This window comes from Rattus rattus, chromosome 6 (genome assembly GCF_011064425.1).
Source record: "Rattus rattus isolate New Zealand chromosome 6, Rrattus_CSIRO_v1, whole genome shotgun sequence".
Taxonomy (NCBI): domain Eukaryota; kingdom Metazoa; phylum Chordata; class Mammalia; order Rodentia; family Muridae; genus Rattus; species Rattus rattus.
Genome location: NC_046159.1, coordinates 42666573 through 42689503, shown reverse-complemented (window position 1 = coordinate 42689503; position 22931 = coordinate 42666573). Strand labels below are relative to the sequence as shown.

Below are 22931 nucleotides of genomic sequence, written 5' to 3'. Positions count from 1 at the left end.
GTGCAGCACTTATGACAGCAGACTCTGCAACTTGCCCAAGCAGCACTGTAGAGCTGGTCCTGATGGCAGGGGACAGGAAAGCTGGACATGAGTGTCTAGTTATGACAAAGCTGGTTCTGCCACTTCTCTGCCATGTGGTGACATAAACAAGGGAGAGATGTCCCCCCACACCTTTTGCCATATCCAACAGGCAGAAAATCTGCCTCCAAGGATATTGTAGTGGGGGATCTGTCTCTGTCACTTACCTGTTCATCATTATAGAGACTAGACCTTGAATCTCATCTACACAGCATAGTAGAGCTGATCCTTGGTGGGAAGGTTATAAACAAGTTGTTCCTGAGGGCATGAGTGTGGAGGAACTGGCCCTGCCATTTTGCTGCTGCGCAGTGGGAGAGAGAAATCACGTTCACTCCATTTTGCCCTTGCTTCTGGAAGAGGACAAGAGAATTGGCCTCGGTGAGGTTATGAGAGCAGGAGAACTGTCTATGACCCTCAATTCTCACAGCATTTTAGAAAGAAGACCCTGCATCTGACCTGGGCAGCACATTAGAACTGTCCCTGCCTATGCAGGATGCAAGTGAGCCAGCCCAAAAAGTCTGAGGACAATACAGCTGACCCTACCTCTTGTCAGCTATCAATGGGGCAGACAGGGTTGACAGATCTTCTTACTCTCTCTAAGCACTTCCTCACTGCTCCTGATGTCATTAGAGTGGCAGAACAGGTCATGCCCATCACCAGCTGCATCGTTAGGAAGAGTTGGCCCTGCACATCTCCTGGACAGCAAGAAAAATCTGGCACTGATTGTGGAGGTTGGTGGTGAGGCTACAACAAGAGCATGAGGGTTCATAGCAGAATTGGCCAGACAACTTCAGACCTAGATCCAGGGTTTTGAATTGTCCCACCACAACATCTATCCCATTGATGACTTGCTGGAGTGCATATGGAGCAAGTCTTACAAATCAAAACTACAGGATCTCCACAGGACAACAACAGGGTATCCAGTAGAAGTCCCAGTGACATTGCCATACTGATAGAGGAGCAGAAGCCAGAGTCCTTTTGTCCCAGGCCAATGAGTCATTATAATGAAGATTTTCAAGCTTTGAAATATACACAAAAGTGTGTACTGTAGAGTAAACTGTGACACACTACCGTTTCCTTGAAAAGATAGTTTTCTCTGATCAGGTACGTGATAATGTGTAAGAATGAAGGATTGCAGGTGAGAAGGGTGGGACAGAATATGTGGTTGGAGTACATGATGTGAAATCTGCAAAAATAAAAATAAAAAAAAATAAATAAATATTTTGCCTGAGAGAAAGAGAGGAAGATAAGGAGGGAAGGACGGAATACAAAAATATGCAGAGAGGAAGAGAAAGAGACAGAGACAGAGAGAAAGAGAGAGAGAGAGAGAGAGAGAGAGACAGAGACAGAGAGACAGAGACAGAGAGACAGAGAGACAGAGAGGCAGAGCCGAAAACAGAGACAAAGACAGAGACTATGTGTACTCTAGGAACACAGATAGGTGGATACATAGATGGAATATCATAAAGATGTAGGAATAGATTTTACACAGACACATTTTCTAAAAGCACAAGGAAAAACAATATAGATATCTACTGCTGTGTTGGTATTTTGTTTGTTTCAAAAACTATGCTCAAGAATATCAATTGTTCAATAATACAACTACTAGAAGCATCTTCAAGACAACTCTTTATTCTCCATGATTTCATATAAGGAAGTAGGAATTCCACTACATGCAGTGGGATTAAAAGTTGTATGAAGATGATTGAATGATATTTGTTTCTTGTAAGAAAAGTTGTGAAAATAAGAGCCAGAATAATCCTATGTGAAGTGAAACAGACTGCTGGGAGCATCAGTACCAGCTTCTGGAATTTCAAGACACAACACAGTTGATATTCAGAAAGTCTTCTCATTCCCTGTCACATGGGTCCTAGCATTTCTGAGAAAACCAAAGAATCCTTTCACTGTCAGTTTCTCTAGGTTATATTTCCATGGCCCTTAAATACTGACAATTACAAACTAATCTTTTTATTTAATAATATGTGCTCAGAAAGTCAGAAGAGGCTTCTACTGTTCTTCATGGGTCCCAGCTTATGTTACAACTCCACAATGGAAAGACTGTCCTCTATTAAGGCAGAAAATATATTTGGTACTCTATATAGCTGAAGAGGAAGAGACTAAAAGATAGGGTACAAAGTGAGTGATTCAGCTTCATCTAGATAAATAAATGACTTTGTTCCCTTTGCTAAAAACCTCTTACATCTAACATCTTCTTCCCTCATGAGGAGAAGAAGATGGGACAGCCTAACCTCTCACTTCTGCTTCCATGGGAAATTATGTAATGATTTGTATCACTGTGAGAGGAGACTCTTTATACTGTAAACAGTAATAGATTGCAATGTCTTCAGACTCCAGGCTGCTGACAGGTGAGAGAATAATCTTACCCAAGTACACTGCTACTGAACCTTGATGGGACTCTATCTGCCAAACTGGTTGCAAGATAAATCAGGTGCTTAGGTGATTTCCCTCATTTCTGCTGGAACAAGTTAAAATAAGTGCTAGTGCCATAACTTGCCCAGAAAGTAATAGTCACTCTGTCTCCCAGAGATGCAGCGTGGAGTATGGAGAATGAGTCATCTGGATGTCACATCTGGCACTTAGGAGTGGAGACATATCAAATATTCATGTACTTAAGCATGATGAAAAATAGGATGTTCCCCCCAAATACCTGTGTAACAGTCAATTTCCTATTTAAATTTATTTTACCTGAAAACCAGAACAATAAGAACCCAAGAAACTAAGAAGGGGGGCTCACGTCCAGGCTGATGCTGAACGCAACGGTAGTTGCAAAAGTGTAACGTCTATTTTGAAGTCCCTAAGGCTTTGCAGTGAGTATAAGCAAGTAATTGGGAACCAGCTACAAAACACACTCACCTCAGATCATGGCATAAGCCCAGGGTCCCAAAATGCCCAAAGTCAGACTATATGCATATAAACATATACATATACATATACATATACATATACATATACATATACATATACATATACATATACATATACATACATACATATATATGTAAAGAGAGAAAGAGAGAGAGATTTGCATTTTTTCAAAGATTTAAAATTATAGATGACATTTCTAATGTGTGTAGATCAATTTTATATAATATACTTTAAATATATGCTGAGGGTATAAAGAACAGTATCCTGCAGTCAGAAAATATTCAACAGAGAAGAAACTATTAGATCTTTAACTCACTCAAATAATTATGATTGGTTAAAAAAATAGGATGTGTTCCCCTGTGAAGTGTCTGTTAGTTTGGGGTAGGAATTGCTTTAAATTTAAATGATAATTTATCAGAACCGTTTTCAATAAATTAAATTAAGATTTTATACCTTTAATCTTGTTAACAACAGTTTAAAAAGAGAACATACACTGTGGGTACAAAGATAACACATTGGACCCAAGAACCTGTATCAGAAAAATTTCAACTCCTTATGAAGACTGAGGTACTTTCCTACTTTCAGACTTAATGGGTTCACCTTTTGCTCAGTTTGGAATCTTCTATATTTTGCTCTTTTCTGCCATTTGCTATTTTTCCCAAAATTCCTCACTACAAATGTTTGAATAGTGATGATAGACTTGAGTGGTATAAAAGAAAACACAGCTACTCAATACATCATTGTGCTGTGACCTACTAATGATATTTTCAACTTTCTTGAGCTGTAACTGGATAAATTATTCTGATTAAAGAAACAGACTCACTATTTCCATGTGGGTCAAAGTCGAAAATATAAGATAAGATGCATAAATGTTTGTGCATCCTCATAACACAAATATTTGAATACCACAGATGACATATCTATGTCTTTGTCTTGAACATCCAGTCTTATTCATCATCAAACCAAGTAAAATCTTTTCAGTCTCAATATCTTTGTCCTGAATCCAGGGAATCCTTTGGTTCTTTTACAATCATAAATATGAAAGACTGAACAGTATGAGCTTAAGCTGGAACCCACTGATTTTCCAGTAGCTGGACTTGTGGGATGTGTTGCTATGAACACCTAGTCATACTACAGCTTCTTCAGTACCCAGAGCACCATCCCCATCAGAAGTACTGCACAGCAGCTTTTGGATGGATTAACAGTAATGGTGCCTTCTCTGCCTCTTCTTTGCACTCTCTTTCTTCTCATATCTAAGAGCTGTACCCATGTCTCTCTTTGATCTCTGAGACTTGGAAGATATTTTTACATTCTCACATGATAGCCCTGGGATCTGAGGAAGATTCACTCAGGACACATTCAGTTCATAACAGGAGAATGAATCAATAACAGCAAGTGAATCAATAGATTACAGGGCATCCAGGATCTGAATTCTTACCACATCTCCTTAAGAGATATGTGCAAATATGATGGGAATTCCAGGAACAACTTTCCTTTACCTTAGATCAGATTAAGTAACAAATGATTACTTAAGTGTTTGGATTATAAATACATATGAAAGTATGTGTTGATAGGATAGTGGTCAGCAAAGTTACCTTCTCAAAACATTCAACTAACTCATAAAACTTGAATGAACATTGTACACTGCGAGATTTGTTTGTGTTCCTAATCAGTTGCTTAATAAATATGCCTTCTATTTTTTTCAGATTTCTAAAAGGTCAGATTTTATGGACATGATACTGGCTAATCATTGAGGAATAACGGGCTTCACAGTACCTTCCTATAACTGATCAAGTCTAGGCTTAAATCTTCAACATTAAAATTAACATGCCAAAATGCCTTTTAACGTGTAGTTGAGTTACAAGTTTAAGATGATATAAAAACTCTGAAATGTCTGGGTGAAATCAATATAAGCACATATGTTTTTCTTATAAGGAGAGAGGGAGTTGAACTATACAGAGGGGTTGTTACAAGGGAAAAGTAAACTGTGGGAAAGAGTGCCCATTGTTCATGTGAATATGGTGAATTCACCTGACAGTAGAGGAAACATGAAGTAGAGCAGCTTGTTTCAAAGAGTGAAAGAGATAGAGTGACTTATAGCATTATAGGTTAATTGCTAGGAACAAAAGCTAGAAAACAAAATAAAACAACCCAATAATAAAACAAATTTTTTTCTTTAGAGACACTTGAGATTACCTTTTGTTCCTAACTAGTCAGTCTCTTGTTTTCTTGCACTTCCTAATGGTACAATGTAGTAAGAATTGAGATTTCAACAGAGGCACTCAGGAAACACTATTGGTCCAAACTATAGCATTACTTCTCTAGCTCCCAAATAGTCTTAAGATGAAAAAAAAGGAGACAAGATATGGTCAGTAATTACAGATCCTGCATTTTCAAAAGTGACATTATAATCACCCTGGAGATTAAAGAAATTTTTTTAGTTATAATATAAAGTCTGCACAAAAGAAGGTGATTAATATATTAAATATCTGTAATGATAGAATCTGTGACATATATTGATAAAGATATTCTGTGTGAATTCAACCTGTTTTACACATAGAGATCATGTCGTAAAAAAGAAAAAAGTAAGAAAGGCAGAAAATAAATTATAAATTTCCAACAAAGAATGGAACATGGTGAACATTCCCATTTAAAAAGAACTTATAAAATATCCGAAGCTACAACTGACAAAAGCAAGGCCATAATCAGTGTAACAATTAAATCATGAGGCACCATCGCTATCCTGCAGAGCACGAAGTGAGTGATAGGAAATCACACAAGCTTTGGCAGCCATAAATCTATAACTTTGTCTTCTATAGCCAAGTATTCTATATTGGGTTGGCGTCATATTTAGCCTACTCTATTTCTCAAATATATTCTAGGCTCTTGGCATCTATTTCTTCCTAGATCTGGTGTATGCTTTGCATCAGCATCAGAAATCAAGCCATTGCCTTCAGAATGAACCTACAGAGATTCCGCAGGTGAAATGTATTGACTGGCCTCAAAGACATTATTATGAGATCTTGTAAGAGGCCTTCATGACACCAAATTTGCTGCATTCTCCTTTTCTGAAAAGCTAGCATCATGTTACAGTTATTCTGTAGTTGTACAAAGTTCCTCACCATGTCCTATAGATAGAAGGCAATAAAGTGAGTGAGGGCACAACCATTCCTCAGAAATATGCCCTCAGGATTATGCAGTCCAATTCAGTCAACTTCCTTCAGATCCCACACACTCCAAAAGCAACATAATCTGAGGAAGATAACTCTATCCACAAATCTGGGACAGAGGACATGCCTGAATGGCAACTCTAGAATTTAATACTTCTATTATGTTTCTGATATCTGAGTAGGTGAGAATCTAAATATTAATACTATGGAAAAGACCTGAGTTTTCTTCTTTTTTGTTTTTAATATTGAATCTTTAAAAATCGATAGTTTCTTTGACCATATTTATTCATACGCTATTAAATTCTTTCCAAATAATCTCATACCTATTCAACTAGTTCCTTGTTTCTTCCTTTATTTTTTTCAATTTCAGAAATGTTATACTTTCGGCATCTCCTAATTGGAGATGTCAGAGATCTAAATGAAAGAAAATAGCCATACTAGGATAATATGAGGTATTCTATGTCACCAGTAATATATTACACATGAATATATTACACACTGTGATAAACTCCCAAATCTGACTCCAGTCTGCTGATCTTGAGTATGAAATTTATAACTGAGCCTCTGCCACTGAACCTGTGTGTGATCCCAGGAAATTGGTTGAAAATCTTGTAGATGAGTAGTTGTAGAGACTAGCCTGGCTTCTGCAGATACCAATGCAAACAGGTACTATGTAGGAGGCTTTGATTAGACCTGCAAAAGATAAAAGCTTGATGTACAAAGCTGAAAGCAGGAACAATGAGTTTGGGTCATAACAGCATCACCAGTGGAAACTGAAATTATGAGAGAAAGGTGCAATGTATGGACAAACTTCATGAACAATCCTTGTAGGTGCTTTCTAGATTTTTTTCCATCTGAGGTGTTTCCTTTTACATACAATTCTTTATATACTCAAAATCCCCTTTTAGTTAGTCAAGTGGGAGTAATGGCCTGAGGAGCTTGGGAGCAATTATATGTTCCTGTTCCACTCATATCATTTTCTTCATTATATCACAAGTTATCTCCTATCTGGAATGTCCCTCACAAAGACATAACCATCATAGGCCCATGCTAGACAATAAGAACTGTCTTCCCCAACATAGACAAAACACATGTAGTGAGCAACAGAACCCAGGGTTCATCCTCCCTATCCATTCTTAGTCCTCACTTCCCTTTCACCTCACCACAAATCAAGAAAAACAACAGCACCAACAGAGAAACCAGCAACTTCATTTTGAGGATGCAGCCTAAGGAGACTGATCAATCTATACAAGATAACAACTGAGCTTTTATCTTGAACTGATACAGGTGAGTCTCTCTGAGGGAGGAATATACAAAGGCCTAAGTTGATGATACAGTAGATATAGAATAAGAGTCATGCAGGCTTCTCTTGATCCCAAATTCACAGAAAATATCTCTTATATCAGAGGAGACAATAGTAAAAACAATGTGTGCTGTTTGGTGGAAAAAGAACATGCTAAACTCTGTCAATCTTGACAACAAGAGACACGTTATACGTGCTGTATCACAGAAACACAGGAAGGAATGAAAACAAAGACATATGTGTGCAATTGTTCTCTTCAACCTGACCACCTATGTTTTTGTTTTTCTTTTCAACAATTTAAAGGAAAATAGCTTTCATTTTCTGAATGTTATATGTAGCAGTTAAGGGCTTTGTTCCTGTGGTTCACTGAATTTGTCTCTATGTGAGCATGAAAATAATTTTGATGCAAAATTTGCCCTGACTACAAAAAAAATCTGACCAAAGTTAGAGCAGAGACTGAGGGAAGGGCCAACCAATAACCTGGTCAACTTGAGACCCATCCCGTGGGCAACACCAACCCCTACTCTATTAATGTTACTCTGCTGTGCTTACAGAGTGGAACCTAGCATAACTGCTCTCTGAGAGGCTCTACCCAGTAGTTGACTGAAACAGATGCAGAGAATCACTGCTTAATATTAGACAGAGCTTGAGGACTCTGAAGGAGAAGTTGAAGAAAGAATGGGAGGATCCCCAAAGGAGATACAAACTCTACAGGAACTAACCTGGACCCTTGGGAGCTTTCAGAGACTAAGTCCTCAACCAAATACCATACACAGGCATGGTATGGGGCAATATGTAGGAAATGTATATCTCAGTCTTCTACTTAGTCTTCATATAAGTCTCTCAAAAATTTTGAACAGATGCTGTCCCATCGTAAGCTGTTACCTATAAGAGGAAGCCATTCTCCTAGCTGAGATGCCCTCTCTGACCTCATTGTGGGATTATCACAATGCTGTGGGTTCAGCATTTGTGCTGAACTATGCACAAATTTGATTCACCATGGTGACATATGCCTAACTCATGTTCATGAAAGCAAAGAAATTAAATTAATGAGACAAATTTAAAAATTGCAGATGAAAGGGGTTGTTAAGAGTAATAGTTTCAGTGTTAAAGGGAAGATGAGAATTAGGAATGTAAAGAAAATATAAAAGAATTATCATTTCTAAATTCCCAGAGTATATCATAAATAAAAACAAAACAGAATGAAAATATGGGATTACATTGAATGAATACAAAGTTATAGTGTGTGTTTCCTATAAACAGGAGGATAGAGTGAGCAAAAAGTTACTTTTCATGTATTTCTTTTATATATACTGAAACTTACAGAGGAGAAAATAGTGCATACCCTGAATGAATCAGCACAGTGTCTGAATACAACACCTATAGTATATACACTAATATCAACAATTAATAAATAGTCATCAGAAAAGATAAGGAAGGACACTTTGTATTCATCAAAGAAAAAATCCACCAAGATGAACTCTCAATCCTAAATAACTCTGCTTCAAATGCAAGGGCACCTACATTCATAAAAGAAACCTTACTAAGTTCAAATCAAAGATTTTCCTCACACAATAATAGTAGAAGATTTCAACACTCCACTCTTGTCATGGAAACAGACATTGAACCAAGAGATAGAGAAACTAACAGAACAAATGAGCCAAATGGATTTAACAGATGTTTATAAAATATTTCATCATAAGACAAATTAGGGCATGGCTTCTTCTCAGCACCTCATGGTACCTTCCACAAAATTGACCATGTGATCTGCCACAAAACAGGCCTTGACAGAATACAGGAAAATGGAAATAATACCCTGCATCCTATCAGATCATCACAGAATGAGGCTGGTCCTCAATTACAACAAAAACAACAGAAAGCACACATATGCATGGATGTTGAACATCTCTCTACTCAATGATAACTTGGACAAGAAAGAAATAAAGGGATAAATTGAAGACTTTTTAGAATTCCATGAAAATGAAGTAACAACATAACCAAATTTATGGGACACAATGAAAGCAGTGCTAAGAGGAAAACTCATAGCTCTGAGTGCCTCCAAAAAAAAAAAAAAGCAAACAAACAAACAAAAATACTGGAGAGAGCATACCTATGTCATCAGCTTGACAGAAAAACTAAAAGCTCTAGAACAAAAAGAAACAAATACACCCAAGAGGAGTAGAAGGCAGTAAATAATCAAACCCAGGGCTGAAATCAAACAAGCAGAAACAAAAAGGACAATACAAAGAATCAATAAAACCAGGAGTTGGTTCTTTGAGAAAATCAGCAAGATAGACATGTCCTTAGTGAGACTAACCAGAGGTCACAGAGAGCAAATCCAAATTAACAAGTTCAGAATTGAAAGGGGAGACATAAAATCCCCTTTTAGTGGGATGGCAAACTGGTAAAATCACTCTAGAAATCAGTCTGGAGTTTCCTCAGAAAATTGGACATTGCACTGCTTGAGGACCCAGCTATACCCCTCCTGGGCATTTGCTCAAAAGAAGTTACAACATACAACAAAGACACATGTTCCACAATGTTCATAGTAGCCTTATTTAGAATAGCCAGAAGGTGGAAAGAACCCAGATGCCCCCAAGAGAGGAATGGATACAGAAAATGTAGTACATCTACATAATGAAGTACTATTCAGCTATCAAAAACAATGATTTCATAAAATGCATAGGCAAATGGATGGAACTAGAAAGTATCATCCTGAGTGAGGTGACCCAATCATAGAAAAATCACACATGGTATACACTCACTGGTAAGTGAATATTACCCCAAAAGCTAGAATTATCCAAGATACAATCCACAGACCACAAGTAGCTAAAGAAGAAAGATTACCAAAGTGTGTGTGCTTTACTCCTTTTTAAAAGGGGAAACAAAAAGTATTCATAGGAGGGTATATGGAGGCAAAGTTTGGAGTAGATACTGAAGGAAGAGTCACTCAGAGCATGCCCCACACATAGAACATAGATATTCAGCCACCAAACTAGATACTATTGATGGATCTAAGAAAGTGCATGCTGACAGGAGCTGGATATATATGTCTTCTTAGCGACACAGCCAGAGCATGTCAAATGCAGAGCCGAATGCTACCAGCAAACCATTGAACTGAGAACAGGAACCCCGTTGGAGGAATTAGAAAAAGGATTGAAAGAGATGAAGAGGCTTGCAACCCCATAAGAACAGAAATGCCATTAGGAGTAATGCCCTTAAAACCCTCCATTCATGATGTTAATAGTATAGTTAGAATTAAGTATGACTGGGTTCATGGAAAATCCCAAGCCAGCTACAGAAGACTAATACAAATCTAGTGGTCAGAATGAATAACGATATGATAAAGTTGTTACCCTGCTGAGAAATACATCTGATGGTAAGATGCCCAATGTGATGATCTGCAACCTTTCTTTTTTTTTTAATTTATTTTATTTTTTCTTTAAGTTGAGTATTCCTTATTTACATGTCGAGTGTTACTCCCTTTCCCAGTTGAAGGGCCAACATCCCCCTAATCCATCCCCCTCCCCTTCTTTATGGGTGTTCCCCTCCCCATCCTCCCCCCATTGCCGCCCTCCCCCCAACAATCACGTTCAGTCTTAGCAGGACCCAGGGCTTCCCCTTACACTGATGATCTTACTAGGATATTCAATGCTACCTATGAGGTCAGAGTCCAGGGTCAGTCCATGTATAGTCTTTAGGTAGTGGCTTAGTCCCTGGAAGCTCTGGTTGCTTGGCATTGTTGTTCATATGGGGTCTCGAGCCCCTTCAAGCTCTTCCAGTTCTTTCTGTGATTCCTTCAATGGGGGTCCTATTCTCAGTTCAGTGGTTTGCTGCTGGCATTCGCCTCTGTATTTGCTGTATTCTGGCTGTGTCTCTCAGGAGAGATCTACACCCGACTCCTGTCTGCCTGCACTTATTTGCTTCGTCGATCTTGTCTAATTGGGTGGCTGCATATGTATGGGCCACATGTGGGGCAGGCTCTGAATGGGTGTCCCTTCATCTCTGTTTTAATCTTTGCCTCTCTCTTCCCTGCCAAGGGTATTCTTGTTTTCCTTTTAAAGAAGGAGTGAAGCATTCACATTTTGATCATCCGTCTTGAGTTTCATGTGTTCTAGGCATCTAGGGTAATTCAAGCATTTGGGCTAATAGCCACTTATCAATGAGTGCATACCATGTGTGTTTCTCTGTGATTGGGTTACCTCACTCAGGATGATATTTTCCAGTTCCAACCATTTGCCTACGAATTTCATAAAGTCATTTTTTTTGATAGCTGAATAATATTCCATTGTGTAGATGTACCACATTTTCTGTATCCATTCCTCTGTTGAAGGGCATCTGGGTTCTTTCCAGCTTCTGGCTATTAAAATAAGGCTGCTATGAACATAGTGGAGCACGTGTCTTTTTTATATGTTGGGGCATCTTTTGGGTATATGCCCAAGAGAGGTATAGCTGGATCCTCAGGCAGTTCAATGTCCAATTTTCTGCGGAACCTCCAGACTGATTTCCAGAATGGTTGTACCAGTCTGCAACCCCACCAACAATGGAGGAGTGTTCCTGTTTCTCCACATCCTCGCCAGCATTTGCTGTCTCCTGAGTTTTTGATCTTAGCCATTCTCACTGGTGTGAGGTGAAATCTCAGGGTTGTTTTGATTTGCATTTCCCTGATGACTAAAGATGTTGAACATTTCTTTAGGTGTTTCTCAGCCATTCGGCATTCCTCAGATGTGAATTCTTTGTTTAGTTTGAACCGCATTTTTTAATAGGGTTATTTGCCTCCCAGAGGTCTAACTTCTTGGGTTCTTTGTATATTTTGGATATAAGGCCTCTATCTGTTGTAGGATTGGTAAAGATCTTTTCCCAATCTGTTGGTTGCCGTTTTGTCCTAACCACAGTGTCCTTTGCCTTACAGAAGGTTTGCAGTTTTATGAGATCCCATTTGTCAATTCTTGATCTTAGAGCATAAGCCATTGGTGTTTTGTTCAGGAAATTTTTTCCAGTGCCCATGTGTTCCAGATGCTTCCCTAGTTTTTCTTCTATTAGTTTGAGTGTATCTGGTTTGATGTGGGGGTCCTTGATCCATTTGGACTTAAGCTTTGTACAGGGTGATAAGCATGGATCGATCTGCATTCTTCTACATGTTGACCTCCAGTTGAACCAGCACCATTTGCTGAAAATGCTATCTTTTTTCTATTTGATGGTTTTGGCTCCTTTTTCAAAAATCAAGTGCCAATAAGTGTGTGGGTTCATTTCTGGGTCTTCAATTCTGTTCCATTGGTCTATCAGTCTGTCTCTGTACCAATACCATGCAGTTTTTATCACTATTGCTCTGTAATACTGCTTGAGTTCAGGGATAGTGATTCCCCCTGAAGTCCTTTTATTGTTGAGGATAGTTTTAACTATCCTGGGTTTTTGTTATTCCAGATGAATTTGCAAATGGTTCTGTCTAACTCTTTGAAGAAATGTATTGGTATTTTGATGGGGATTGCATTGAATCTGTAGATTGCTTTTGGTAAAATGGCCATTTTTACTATATTAATCCTGCCAATCCATGAGCATGGGAGATCTTTCCATCTTCTGAGGTCTTCTTCAATTTCTTTCTTCAGAGGCTTAAAGTTCTTATTGTACAGATCTTTTACTTGCTTGGTTAAAGTCACACCGAGGTACTTTATATTATTTGGGTCTATTATGAAGGGTGTCGTTTCCCTAATTTCTTCCTCGGCTTGTTTCTCTTTTGTGTAGAGGAAGGCTACTGATTTATTTGAGTTAACTTTATACCCACCCACTTTTCTGAAGTTGTCTATCTGCTTTAGGAGTTCTCTGGTGGAACTTTTGGGATCACTTAAATATACTATCATATCATCTGCAAATAGTGATATTTTGACTTCTTCTTTTCCGATCTGTATCCCCTTGACCTCCTTTTGTTGTCTGATTGCTCTGGCTAGAACTACAAGAACTATATTGAATAAGTAGGGAGAGAGTGGGCAACCTTGTCTAGTCCCTGATTTTAGTGGGATTCCTTCAAGTTTCACTCCATTTAGGTTAATGTTAGCAACTGGTTTGCTGTATATGGCTTTTACTATGTTTAGGTATGGGCCTTGAATTCCTAGTCTTTCCAGGACTTTTCATAAGGGATATATTCATAAGGGAAATTTGTCTGAAGTTCTCTTTATTTGTTGGGTTTTGTGTGGTTTAGGTATAAGAGTAATTGTGGCTTCATAGAAGGAATTCGGTAGTGCTCCATCTGTTTCAATTTTGTGGAATAGTTTGGATAATATTGGTAAGAGGTCTTCTATGAAGGTCTGATAGAATTCTGCACTAAACCTGTCTGGACCTGGGCTCTTTTTGGTTGGGAGAACTTTAATGACTGCCTCTATTTCCTTAGGAGTTATGGGGTTGTTTAACTGGTTTATCTGTTCCTGATTTAACTTCTGTACCTGCAGATTTTCAAGTTTTGTTGAATATAGGCTTTTATAGTAGGATCTGATGATTTTTGAATTTCCTCTGAATCTGTAGTTATGTCTCCCTTTTCATTTCTGATTTTGTTAATTTGGACACACTCTCTGTGTCCTCTCGTTAGTCTGGCTAAGGGTTTATCTATCTTGGTGGTTTTCTCAAAGAACCAACTTTTGGTTCTGTTGATTCTTTCTATGGTCCTTTTGTTTCTACTTGGTTGATTTCAGCTCTGAGTTTGATTATTTCCTGCCTTCTACTCCTCCTGGGTGTATTTGCTTCTTTTTGTTCTAGAGCTTTTTTAGGTGTGCTGTCAAGCTGCTGACATATGCTCTTTCCTGTTTCTTTCTGCAGGTACTCAGAGCTATGAGTTTTCCTCTTAGCACAGCTTTCATTTTGTCCCATAAGTTTGGGTATGTTGTACTTTCATTTTCATTAAATTCTAAAAAGTCTTTAATTTCTTTTATTTCTTCCTTGACCAGTTTATCATTGAGTAGAGCATTGTTCAATTTCCACGTATATGTGGGCATTCTTCCCTTATTGTTATTGAAGACCAGCTTTAGGCCGTGGTGGTCTGATAGCATGCATGGGATTATTTCTATCTTTCTGTACCTGTTGAGGCCCGTTTTTTGACCAATTATATGGTCAATTTTGGAGAAAGTACCATGAGGAGGTGAGAAGAAGGTATATCCTTTTGCTTTAGGATAGAATGTTCTATAAATATCTGATAAGTCCATTTGGCTCATGACTTCTCTTAGTCTATCTACATCTCTGTTTAATTTGTTTCCATGATCTGTCCATTGATGAGAGTGGGGTGTTGAAATCTCCTACTATTATTGTGTGAGGTGCAATGTGTGTTTTGAGCTTTAGTAAGGTTTCTTTTACATATGTAGGTGCCCTTGTATTTGGAGCATAGATATTTAGGATTGGGAGTTCATCTTGGTGGATTTTTCCTTTGATGAATATGAAGTGTCCTTCCTTATCTTTGTTGATGACTTTTAGTTGAAAATTGATTTTATTTGATATTAGAATGGCTACTCCAGCTTGCTTCTTCTGACCATTTGCTTGGAAAGGTGTTTTCCAGCCTTTCACTCTGAGGTAGTGTCTGTCTTTGTCTCTGAGGTGTGTTTCCTGTAGGCAGCAGAATGCAGGGTCCTCGTTGTGTATCCAGTTTGTTAATCTATGTCTTTTTATTGGGGAGTTGAGGCCATTGATGTTGAGAGATATTAAGGAATAGTGATTATTGCTTCCTGTTATATTCATATTTGGATGTGAGGTTATGTTTTTGTGCTTTTCTTCTCTTTGTTTTGTTGCCAAGACGATTTGTTTCTTGCTTCTTCTAGGGTGTAGCTTGCCTCCTTATGTTGGCCTTTACCGTTTATTATCCTTTGTAGTGCTGGATTTGTAGAAAGATATTGTGTAAATTTGGTTTTGTCATGGAATATCTTGGTTTCTCCACCTATGTTAATTGAGAGTTTTGCAGGATACAGTAACCTGGGCTGGCATTTGTGTTCTCTTAGGGTCTGTATGACATCTGTCCAGGATCTTCTGGCTTTCATAGTCTCTGGCGAAAAGTCTGGTTTGATTCTGATAGGTCTGCCTTTATATGTTACTTGACATTTTTCCCTTACTGCTTTTAATATTCTTTCTTTATTTTGTGCATTTGGTGTTTTGACTATTATGTGATGGGAGGTGTTTCTTTTCTGGTCCAATCTATTTGGAGTTCTGTAGGCTTCTTGTATGCTTATGGGTATTTCTTTCCTTAGGTTAGGGAAGTTTTCTTCTATGATTTTGTTGAAGATATTTACCAATCCTTTGAGCTGGGACTCTTCACTCTCTTCTACACCTATTATCCTTAGGTTTGATCTCCTAATTGAGTCCTGGATTTGCTTATGTTTTGGACCAGTAGCTTTTTCTGCTTTACATTATCTTTGACAGTTGAGTCGATGATTTCTATGGAATTTTCTGCTCCTGAGATTCTCTCTTCCATCTCTTGTATTCTGTTGGTGAAGCTTTTATCTACGGCTCCTTGTCTCTTCTTCTGATTTCTATATCCAGGGTTGTTCCCATGTGGTCTTTCTTGATTGCTTCTACTTTCATTTTTAATTCCTTCAACTGTTTGATTGTGTTTTCCTGGAATTCTTTCAGGGATTTTTGTGATTCCTCTCTGTATGCTTCTACTTGTTTATTTATGTTTTCCTGTGTTTCTCTAAGGGAGTTCTTCACGTCTTTCTTGAAGTCCTCCAGCATCATGATCAAATATGATTTTGAAACTAGATCTTGCTTTTCTGGTGTGTTTGGATATTCAGTGTTTGCTTTGGTGGGAGAATTGGGCTCTGATTATGCTATGTAGTCTTGGTTTCTGTTGCTTGGATTCCTGCGTTTGCCTCTCGCCATCAGATTATCTCTAGTGTTACTTTGTTCTGCTATTTCTGACAGTGGCTAGACTGTCCTATAAGCCTGTGTGTCAGGGGTGCTGTAGACCTGTTTTCCTGTTTTCTTTCAGCCAGTTATGGGAATAGAGTGTTCTGCTTTCGGGCGTGTAGTTTTTCCTATCTACAGGTCTTCAGCTGTTCCTGTGGGCCTATGTCCTGATTTCACTAGACAGGTCGCTTGGAGTAGGAAGGTTTGTCTTACCTGTGGTCCCGAGGCTCAAGTTTGCTCGTGGGGTGTTGCTTATGAGCTCTTCGTGGAGGCAGCAAACAGGAAGATCTGTGCCGCCCTTTCCGGGAGCTTCCGTTCACCACAGTTCCAGATGGCGTTTGGTGTTTTCCTCTGGAATCAGTTATGTGTGCAGACGTGCAGTCTCTTCTAGTTTCCCAGGCATGTCTGCCTCTCTGAAGATTTAGCTCTCCCTCCCATGGGATTTGGGTGCAGAGAACTCTTTATCCGGTTGGTCCCTCGATCTGCAACCTTTCTAAGAAATCAACATCCTGCTGACTAATGATCTGACAAACCTGTAACCTTTCTTGAAAACCAACATCCTATTGCCATCAGTTGACCACAAGAAAGCTGTGTCCTTGGACTGCTAAATGTTTCCCACTTTCCCCTCTCTCTGTTATTCCTGTTATGGTATAAATTCAGCCTTGGGAAAAAGTAAAATTGTTGCCTTGATCAGACTCTTGTCTTTGTGTCCTTCCTCGTGTCTCTTGTCCCCCGTTCTCTTCCAGGTACCCTCTGCACCCTTGTTGACTGTCTTGCAGGATGAGACAGTCAAACAGAGCTCCCAGAGACTAAACCACTACAAAAAGGCTGTACATGGAATGACCCATGGCTTCAGCTGCATATGCAGCAAAGAATGTAGAGAGGGCACCAATGGAAGGAGAAGCCCTTGATCCTTCAAGGGTTGAACCCTCATTGTAGGGAAATGTGGGACCTTAAATAGGGCAGTGGGTGGGGTGGGGAACAACCAAATAGAAGAAGGAGAGGGGAATGGGATAGGGGGCTTATGTCCAGGAAACTGGGAAAGGGAATAACATTTGAAATATAAACAAAAAATATCCAATAAAAAAGAAATATAAATGAAAAATCCAATAAAAGGAGAAAAGAAATGCAAATAAAAATATCCAAGAAAAAAATAAAGAACAGAAAAATAAAGCAGCACCATGAAACTTTCAAGCAAATAGAAACTACACCCCCACATCTTTGATAGGCCATATAGAAATCTAATGCACATGAAACTTTCTGGAACCTATAAGTCCTAGCAAAAACTCCTTGGAATGGACAATACGGAGCTTGAACGAACCATCTTCTGTAAAGCACGTGGTAAAGCTGAGACACCAATCCTCCACAAAATATTTGACCTAAAACCTGTCCTAACTACAAAATATGCAGAAGAACTGATGGCTTGGAAGTTGTGAGAGTGACCAACTAAGACTGGTCTCCCTTGACACCAATGCCACAGGAGGGAATACCATACCCAATATCGTCAGGAGTGCCAGGAAATGAAAGCTGGATAGCCCGGAGACGTAGCACAGAACCAAACACTACTGGTCTAAAAGAAAGTGTAGATGAAATGATTCCTAATGATATTCTGCTATACTTATATGTCTGTGCATAGCCTCTTGTCATTAGAGAGATGTCGTATGGCAGATGATAGGACCATAGCCAAACATTAAACAGAACTTGGGGAACCCAGCAGAAGCGGGAAAGAAAGGATTGCAGAAGCCAGAGTGGCAAGGAATCCAGAGAGCAAGGCCCACAGAAGCAATTAAGCAGGGCTTCAGAGGGGCTCACGAAAATGAAGCAACAGTCACAAAACCTGAATGGGTGTCTGCACTAGTTCCTTTACATATGTTATGATTATTTATCTTGGAGTATTGTAGGACTCCAAACAATCATAGTGTGATGGATCTCTGACCCATTTGCCTACACTTAAGACACTTTTCCTCCTACTCAATTGCCTCACCCTGCATTCATACGATGGATTGTACATAGTCCGATGGCATTTTATTGTGCCATTTTTAGTTGATATCTCGTGGTTGGTGCTGCTCTTCACTGAAGAAAATGGAGAAGTAGTAGATATAGAAGAGAGGGTCAGTAGAAAAACCAGGAAGCGGGTGGGGGTGGAAAATGTACTTGGGATGCATTGCAGGAGAGAATAAAAAAGAAAAAGAAAAGGGCTAGCAGTAAAAAAAATGCTGGGGGGTGGAGGGGGAGGGCATCCCTGGAAGAGGGGTCTTCTTTCTTGTTGGTTCTTGAGGCAACAGAGGGAGAAGAGCATCGGCAGAGGGTTAGACTTGGTCTTACAAGATATTTGGGGTTGCAGTATAATAATAAAATGTTTACTTATCTATGTCTAAGTTACTATGCTACAGTAGCTTACCTGCCTTTTGTGTTCCCCTGAGGTCAGAGACTTGAGTCTCTTTCACTTAGCACCTCATTCTAAAGCAGCAGGAGATAAAGTAAAGGATTCCTTGCTAGACCCTTTTTCCCTTTTGTCCCTATGTCTCTTGCTTGTCAGGTTATTGGGTAGTTTGGAAAAATAAAGTTCTATTGAACCAAGAGAAATGACTAGCGCTTGCAGAAGGAAAAACTCTTACACAGGCAAATATGAGTAAATTTATATAAGTTCATAAACAGATTTGTGAATGCCTTTTATACATTTCCACTCACAGCAGTTGGGCCCAACTTCCATGTATTCTCACAATTATATTCTTACAGGTACACATGCATACATCCTCACCATTACATACTGTCATATGTGTATGGAGCAAAAGGCAAGCACCAGTGCAGAAAAAACTCACTCATTCGGGATGAAAAATCAGCTCCAATCTTTATTGCATAGAGAAAGAAAAAGCTTCTACCCTTGTAATGCTAAATGAATTAAACTCAAGTTTGTAAGAATGAAGCTTGTTCCTTTTAATAAGACTAAGTCTGCCTTGCTATTAAGAAATGACCTGTTCTGCCCCATGGTTAAGAAGACTGCCTGCTCCTTCTGCTCTCTGCAGCTTCTTTTTTCCTCTTTTCCCCTGCACTCTGCTCACTGCTCTCTTATGTTACCTAGAGTCTCTGAGTTATTCCACTCTGCATTCTCCTTCTAATCTTGCTCTCTCTTCATGCTCTGGTGTTGTAATAATGCTCTTATTATCAATGCCTTTTCTCCCAATGCTATACCTATACTACTAAGTTCCTCTTGAGTTCAGTCCTGTCTAAAAAGTGTTCTGTCTAAATACTTCTCCTCAGCTCAGTTCCTCTCTCAGATCAGTTCTTCTCAGCTCACATCTGCTCAGCTCAGTTCTGCTCAGCTCAGTTTTTCTTACCTCAGTTCTGAGTCTTCTCTTTGTCCTCAGCACTTAAACATCTTTCAGAATACATGATCACATGTTACAAAGTTCATCACAAGTTCACACAAAAAAATCAAATCATAAATTGAAATAGAAGTTTACAACAGAGAATGTTCCTATGCATATCTATTAGGAGTAATTATCTGGTTAAACAGCTCCACAGGCTCAATGAAGGTTTAAAACCATAACTAAGTTATTAATAAAGTTTTGTGTAGATAAACCCAGTTGATATTTTATTCTCTGTCCTAGCACCTATAATAAGTTGTTAGTTCCCTTTTTGTGACCGTTGGTTAATTGTTTTACAACATCCTGGAATGTGGTCTGGTTACCATCTAAGAACAATTAATTGGTGACAATTGGGAGACTGGCAAAGTTCTCACTGCAATTTTGACTATCAGAAAAAGACTTAATAGCAGTCCCACTTTAAAAGAGCTTAATAATCACTGTTACAGTTTTAGGAATTCTTGTAGGATCATTATTAAGACTTAAGAAGTCATCTATTTGTCAATATAGCATCACTACAAGACAGTACTTCTTTGTAGATCTGCAGAGATCTGCTCCAAAGCGGTGTACTATTACATAATGATTGTTATATATGTTTAATAATTACAACAGGAAAAGCATTTTAATAGCAGGAATCTTTCCTAAAATTAATCCCTTACAACCTTGCTTAACAAGGGAGAACCAGTCACAGATTATATAATAATCCTAAGCAGGCCATCTTAAGATGATCACCTGCTAGTTGTTAAGCTTGTCCTGTTATGGCTCCTAACAAAAAGGTAAATACAATATTAAAATATATTTTTAAAAAGAATAAAAACAGACATAATTTCCACACACACACACACACACACACACACACACACACCACACACACACACACACACAGAGAGAGAGAGACAGAGAGAGAGAGAGACAGAGACAGAGAGAGAGAGAGAGACAGACACACACACACACACACACACACACACCCTACTCAGTTCAAAGATTTGGGGTATAAGTTCAGAAAAATATCTACACTGGATTTGTGTATGTTAATGTGCCTATAAATGTGACATGGGGTCTCAAAGCTAACAAAGCTTTCCCAAGATTATAGTACATTACAGAAAAGATGATTTTGCAGAAATCAAGTAATTTTTTTATACTTGGAATAACATTCCAGTAGAGAGCACACCACTGTGATGGAGCAGTAGAAGCTAAGCAGTTCATTGAAATTAGGCTATTGTTCTCGACCCTCATTCTCAATAATAGTATTTAATCTTCTTCAGGGTTCATGATGTCCCTGACCTCTATGTTGCTTATGATGTGATCCTCCTGCAGACACTACTTTTCAGCATCTCTCATCTACCCTTACTGTCCTGGAGAACATCTGTGGAAGTTGCTTCTGTATTTGTTTCATATTTCTAGGTCTATAGACTGGACTAGTCTCTTACATACCCTGTGACAGAATGAGCTTCTCCTTAAATGCCAGCCTGACAAGCAAGAAAAATCACTGATATATTAAAAGCTATCAATGGTGTTAACAATTGTAAACATTGTAGGCTTTTTCTGGGTGTGCGAATGAAAGAGTTATATGTTTTATCCTGTAGTGCTCCCATCACTAAGTCCCACCACTAGACCTCTTGCTTGAGTCATAGGTTAATTTCCATTTTCTACTCTGCATTCTTTCAGCTTTCTCTTGATAATCTGCTTTCATAGTATTTAAGGGTTCTTTTATTTAATGTTATGGATAAGAGTGGTTTTACTTGCATTTATGCATGACAATGTACATGCCTGTGTCAAGGAAAGTCAGAAGTAGTCAGTGGATTTCATAAAACTGGAGATATAAATGGTTTTGAACCACCAGATGAATTGTCAGAACTGAACACAGGTCCTCTGTAAGATCAGCTGGTATTCCTAATTGTTTTGCCATCTCTCTAGCCCTTCCTAGTACCTTTTCCAAGATTTCCAATGTTCTTTCTCCCTTTTTTGTTTGAACTTAACTGTCCTGGGACATCCATAGTGTCACAAGTCAGAAAGCTCTAAATATCTATGTTTTCCCAGGAGTTGCCTTAATCTCCTTTTGCTTCAAAGTTTACTGCTATGAAGCAAAGTAGTTATTTTGGGGTATTCTGTAGTTTTCAAGTATCTCTCATCCCTAGCTGTGGTGAAGTTCAGACCTCTCATCATTGTAATGATTTTGCTTTAATTAGCAAATCCAAATCCCCCAGACTTTCAGTAATGGACTTTCTCAAGTATTTCTTGGTTTAGTGTCAAATTTTGTTTGTGACATCTGAAAACAAGAGTAGGTAGTTCATGAGGAGAAGCAGATGGGGCAGCCAAGGGTCTCACTTCTGCTTCCACAGGGGTTTATGTTATGAGTTGTATCACTGTGGGAGGATACTCATAATATTGATGACAGTGATAGATTCCTTCATCATCATGCCCCAGGCTATTGATGGTGAGAGAATAATCTGACCCAGACCTACTGCCACTGAACCTTGATGGGACCCCATCTTCCAAGTTGGTTGCACCATAAATCATGAGCTTAGGAGATTTTCCTGGTTTCTGCTGGTACCAGCTTAAATAGTTCCCAATGTCCTGACTTGCCAGACAATTAATAGTGACTGTGTCTCCCAGAGATGCAGACATGGAGGACGGAGACTGGGTCATCTGGATGTCGCAACTGGCACCTAGGAGTGGAGACATAATGAATATCCACATAGTTATGCATTATAAAGGATGGCATCGCCCAAATGACAGTCAACACTAATCAGTGAAATTCCCTTTTAGTTCATTTTACCTGGAAACCACAGCAACAAGAACCCAAGAAACTGAGCATAGGCCCTCATGTCCATGTTGAGTACTCACTGCAATGACAATGGTACATGGTGCGACTGGTATATGAAGAAGTCCCCAAGCTATGAAATTAGAGCATGCAAATTACTAGGAACCACTTATTGCTGGAAACAAGTGCAAGGCTTACTCATCTCAGCACTTAGCACAAGATCAGTGTCCCCAGGTGCCTGAGGTCAAACCATGTGTAAGTCTTAAAACAATGCATTTCTTTTTAAACATTCATAATTATATATGATCTCTCTACTATAGGTAGTCTCTATTTTAAATAATACATTTCAAAGAAATACTGGGGTAATATAGAAGAATATCCTGCTGTCAGGGAATATGCAGCAAAGAGAAACTATTAGATCTTTAACTCATTCATATAATTTTGATTGGTTAAAAATTAATGTCTTCCCTTTGTGAACTGTTTGTAGT

General features: G+C 38.7%; 1 gene segment (V, D, J or C); it reads right to left on the bottom strand.

The window, feature by feature from the left end:
- Nucleotides 1–14754: 14754 nt before the first annotated feature.
- Nucleotides 14755–22513, bottom strand: LOC116903453 (the record flags this gene model as incomplete). The annotated part of the segment is given in 3 exon segments: nucleotides 14755–14788; nucleotides 22060–22348; nucleotides 22459–22513. Coding segments are annotated over 3 exon segments (378 nt in total), but the record flags the coding sequence as incomplete, so codon positions are not given.
- Nucleotides 22514–22931: the final 418 nt, after the last annotated feature.